Here is a 4714-nt window from a genome sequence, read left to right as displayed (position 1 = left end):
GCCTCTTTTCTTAGGGGCAGATTTTTGCCAAGGATGGAACATTAAGGTCGTCAAATGTATCTTCTTCCATTCTTTAAGGGATCTGTCGGGTGTGGGACTTTGTCTATTTCTTTGAAAGATGGGTCCTTGGTGATGGTCAATCGATCAGCTTCTGGAATGAATACTATCTTGTAGACTCGAAAGTCCATGATGATTTATGTGGATCCTGTGATGCTAGAAGTTTGAAGGCAAGAGTGGCTGATTTTATTGAAGGTGGTCAATGGTGCTTTCCAAGGGTAAACTCTCCAGAGTTACCAAAGTTATGTGACCATATTAGAGGGATCCATCTCCCTACCACAATGATTAACGAAGGGTGTGGTCCCTCTTAGAGTCAGGAGATCTCACGGTGGCATCTGCATGGAAAGGCATGTGTTAGAGGGAGTGTTCAGCTTTGTAAGTGTATAGTGTGGTTGAAGGGCTTACACCTTAGATCATCGGTATTCGGATGGAGGATGGCTCATGAGAGGTTCCCTACGGATGATAAAGTGGCTAGGCGAATGATTCCAATGGTGTCACAGTGTAGCCTTTGTTACATAAACTATGAAACTCTTAATCATAATTCCTTGGCATGCAACTTTTCCATAAAGATTTAATCATCATCATCATCTAAGGTGGGAGGGATTTCCTTCAATTGAAGAGTTGTTCTCTTGGTGGAGAAGAAAGGCAACGATGTTCTCTATGAGGAAACTATGGTACCTCTGTGCATCTTAGTTCCATATCATATCTAGGTAGAAAGCAATAGATGATGTTATGAGAATCAATATCGATGTCCTTCCCAGGTGGTTAAGGCGTAATCTTTGAGTTGTAGGAGTTTTCATCTATATCTTTAGTTAGCGTATCTTCAGTGGTTAAGCTGATGTATCAAGGAAGCTTCAGGTTGCGATTTCAATCTCCCCAGCAAAAAAGATTGATGAGGTATATTAGTGCTTCCCTCCGATAGATTATGTCAAATTAAATATTGATGAATGCTCTCTAGGTAACCCAAACCTTTATGGGGCTGGAGTAATATTCAGGGACAGTCGTGGTGCTTCTTATATATAGATATTTTGCTAAGTTTGAAGACCTGGGAACAAATTTTAAGACAGAATATGAAGTGTTCTTTGAAGGTCTTCACCATGCATACGAATTGGGTGTATAACTAAATTATGGATAGAATGTGACTCACAGTCAATGGTCAGCTATGTAAGAAATAACCGGATTCCATGGAAATATCAGCTAAAATGGACATTTTATACTCCATACTTGGAGTGTATCTCATGGTACATCTCGCATTGTTACCACAAAGTGAATATGGTTGCTACAAGTTGGCAAAAGAAGCTACCGTTACAAACTCCTCTTTGACTTGGAATTCCCTTACTTCTTTTGTTTTGAGTGATAGTTGGCTGAGATGCTCAATTGAGACCCAAGTTTAGATTTTCATAATTTTTGTTTGTTTCTTTGATTGGGGTTCTTCTCTGCTGTTGGCAATACCAAAAATGAGGATAGACCTCAATGGAGGTTTCTCATCCATTGCTTTGTAATTCATTTTTTTCTTAATATATTCTTTTGCTGATCTTTACCAAAAAAATTAAAAAATAAAAGGTAACAAAGGAGTATGTTTATAAAAATTGTAAATACTGGAAAACCATGAGGGATGAAAAAACCATGTATATTTTGTGAGACCTTGAATGTTTAATTGAAAGTTCACTCCGTAATGATGTTGCCTATATTATATGATGTTGCTTCCATATTCTTTTGTGAGATAAATTCTTAGATCTTACTATCTCTGCCCATGAGGGCTGCACAATTCTCTTTTAACACAAAACGATCACTAAAGCTCATCTTGCTTCCCAACCTGTGATAGAAGACAAAATCCATTTATCCTCCTACTTACTTGATTGTAAGCTTTAAGATATTCTTAGAGATATTAACATATTAATTAACTCTCTCGTTAAGAAGGCTATGTGTGAAAATCACATAACCTAATAATTATTATTCATATAATAATAAATTAATTTTCAAAAAAAAAAAAAAATTGGCATATATGGCACGTGAAACTATCTGTACTATCAATTGAATTGACAAGACAAGACTGTCTTTTTGGATCGGGAAATCCTTAGAGGAATACAAAATCTGACTCACACCTTAGTCATGCAGTCTTGTATTAGTTAGTACTCTAGAAAGTCGGTGTAAACCCTCTAAGAGAGAGAGAGAGAGAGAGAGAGAGAGAGAGAGAGAGTTTGTGTATAAGCTGAAACATTATTTAGCTCCACAATTGTGGAAGTTGAGGCAACAATTTCAATTGCCCTAACTCACTAACCGTGGATATTGATTATTATTTACATTCCCTGGAAAAGAGAAAACACGGTGAGTTGGAAAGTGAAATCAGTACGTGACTACACTGGCTCAGAAGGGAAAACCAGATTCACCAAATGAAGCCCTCTTAACGAATCGACCTTTCATTCTTGGTCTCTTCTCTGCGTTGAGTTTCCTCACCTCGTACCTAATCTTCTTAGAGAACAACCTCGTCCTTCTCTTCTCTCTGTATCTCGTCACTCTTGCCTCTCTCCCTCCATCTCCTATCGCCCCCTGTCCTCCTCCTCCTCCTCCCATAGCCTGAAAAATGAAAAAACGAAAAATTTTATAAGAACATCAATCATTTATAAACACGTGGTCTACGGAGATGTAGAGTTGAGATCAAATTCTCGATAACCATTCTTGTACGGTGCCCGATCCACACTTAAAATCCATTTAATATCTCTTGTTTTACAACAAGTTGAGAGATTAAGTGGATTCCAACTGTGGATTGAAAATCATTATGATAAATCAGAGATGTATAATGGAAGCTTACTGGGCAGTCGGGCCAGCAGTCGTCCGGGTTGAGTTGGAGCCTGTCGCCGGTGGTCCACGGCGAACCCTGGCAGGCCCAAGCGGCAATGACCGCCTCGTAATCCAGCTTCAAGTTATATCCACCGTTGATCTTCACCATCATGGTTGACCCTCCACCATGCTCTGCTACACCACCAACTTTCTCCTCCTCTTCCTCCTCAGCGATAGTCGGCGATTCACAATCAAAGTTCAAGTCCAGTGTTTCTCTTCCCATCTCAACCTCTAGATCCACGTGGCATCCAACAACATCATCTCCGTCTTCCTCCTCCTCGACCTTCACCCTACCATTTCCAAATCCGCTCTCCATAGTTTCCATAGTTGTCTCTTCCTCTTTAGCACTCAATAGTCCCAACCCTTCCATGCCAAACGTGTCCTCATCGAGACCTCGACCAAGTAAACTCTCCACATCAGCTGCGAACTCCTCAAGATCCATATTGGACGGTAGAAACCCTGGTAAGTTTTCCACATCTATTGGCAACAAATTCTTAGATTCGCTTTCAACGGCAAGAACTGCAGTAGCCACATTAGTAGTAGTAGTAGTAGTCTCTGTTGCTTCATTGGATGTTGTACAAGTGCAAAGTTCTGCAACCAAAGGTTCGAAGATTGGGACACGATAAAGAAGCTGCTCTTCATTCTCGTTCGGTGAGGCTTCATCGCTACCCATCTCGGGGACCAGAGGGAGGAGGTTTAAAGGCATCATGGATTCTTTAGCCTTTGGTGGCTTCATGGTTGACTTGGCATATCGAGTGGTTCGAGCTTTTCGGGTGAAGCCCTGGTGCCATGATGGGAGAGAATTCTCAATGCTATCTTCAATGGTGGGCTTAAGTGATGCAGTCTTGAGTCGAACCCTTTCATGGCGACGAGCTAATGGATTTGCAGAGTGGACTGAACTGTCGCAACCTTGACAGAGGAAAGCGTCGTCGGCGGCACAGTACCAACGGGCGCGATTGCATAGGCAACTGTCACAGGCTCTAGCTGTCTTGCCGCCGACGGCACTGGCTATTTTACAGTCGGAGCTCATGATATCAGGTTGGAGGATTATTGAAGGCTTTGAAGAAGAGAGAACAAAGCTTTGGTGAAGACCAAACCAAACCTTGAGAGAGTATTAGGCCAGCTCTTATTTAGAGGGTGCAGATGCTGCAATTATTTGGGATGAGAGGAGAGAGTGGATAGTGACCCACAAGTAGGGGTGTCAAACCCTAAACCAAATCGGTAAAACTGGTCGGACTGAATCGGTACTAGTCTGGATCAAACCAAATTGAAGCCTTATTGGGTCGTTTTAATTTAGAGAATCGCAACCCCAAAACTAAATCGAACGGCATTGAAACCAAATGACCTGAAACCAAATCAATATTGGCTCAAAACTCGGACTGAAATCAAAACCAAACTGATAAAAAACCAAAAATAGTCCAAAATTCATTTAAAAATCCAAATTTTGCATAGTTTTATATATGTATGGAAAGTCAAGTTCAAAAAAACTGAAACCAATCCAATTACGTACTAATAAGAAACCGAAATCAAACCAAAATTGAAATTTTCTTATTAATTCGATTTTGATTTTAACATTTTCACATCAAAACCGATTCAACCTGGCCTAGCCCGAACCGACCCGTTGACACCCTTACCCACAACAGGCGCTTTTTGCACTGAAACTAGAGAGGGCCCACCTAACTCTCACATTCTCTCTCTCTCTCTCTTCCATGCGCTTTTTGGGACTTTTCTGATTTCAACAGGTAAGATGCGCTTTTGGGGCCCAATGTCAGGCCTTATCTCGTCGTTCATTGGATGGGCTTCTAAAGTCCATCCT

At 41.0% G+C, this 4714-nt stretch overlaps 1 protein-coding gene across 1 annotated transcript; it reads right to left on the bottom strand.

Moving 5' to 3' along the window:
• Positions 1–2265: 2265 nt before the first annotated feature.
• On the bottom strand, positions 2266–4019 carry LOC122073508 (zinc finger protein CONSTANS-LIKE 16-like). Its single transcript, XM_042638099.1, has 2 exons — positions 2819–4019; positions 2266–2634 (listed from the first exon to the last, which is right to left on the bottom strand). Exons 1-2 carry the CDS (start codon positions 3926–3928, stop codon positions 2425–2427), a joined length of 1320 nt encoding a protein of 439 aa, XP_042494033.1. The 5' UTR covers positions 3929–4019; the 3' UTR covers positions 2266–2424.
• Between the last annotated feature and the right edge of the window lie 695 nt (positions 4020–4714).

The sequence above is a fragment of the Macadamia integrifolia genome, chromosome 3 (genome assembly GCF_013358625.1).
Source record: "Macadamia integrifolia cultivar HAES 741 chromosome 3, SCU_Mint_v3, whole genome shotgun sequence".
In the NCBI taxonomy this organism is placed as follows: Eukaryota; Viridiplantae; Streptophyta; class Magnoliopsida; order Proteales; family Proteaceae; genus Macadamia; species Macadamia integrifolia.
Note: the sequence above shows the minus strand (reverse complement) of the source record. Positions and strands in the feature narration are given on the sequence as shown.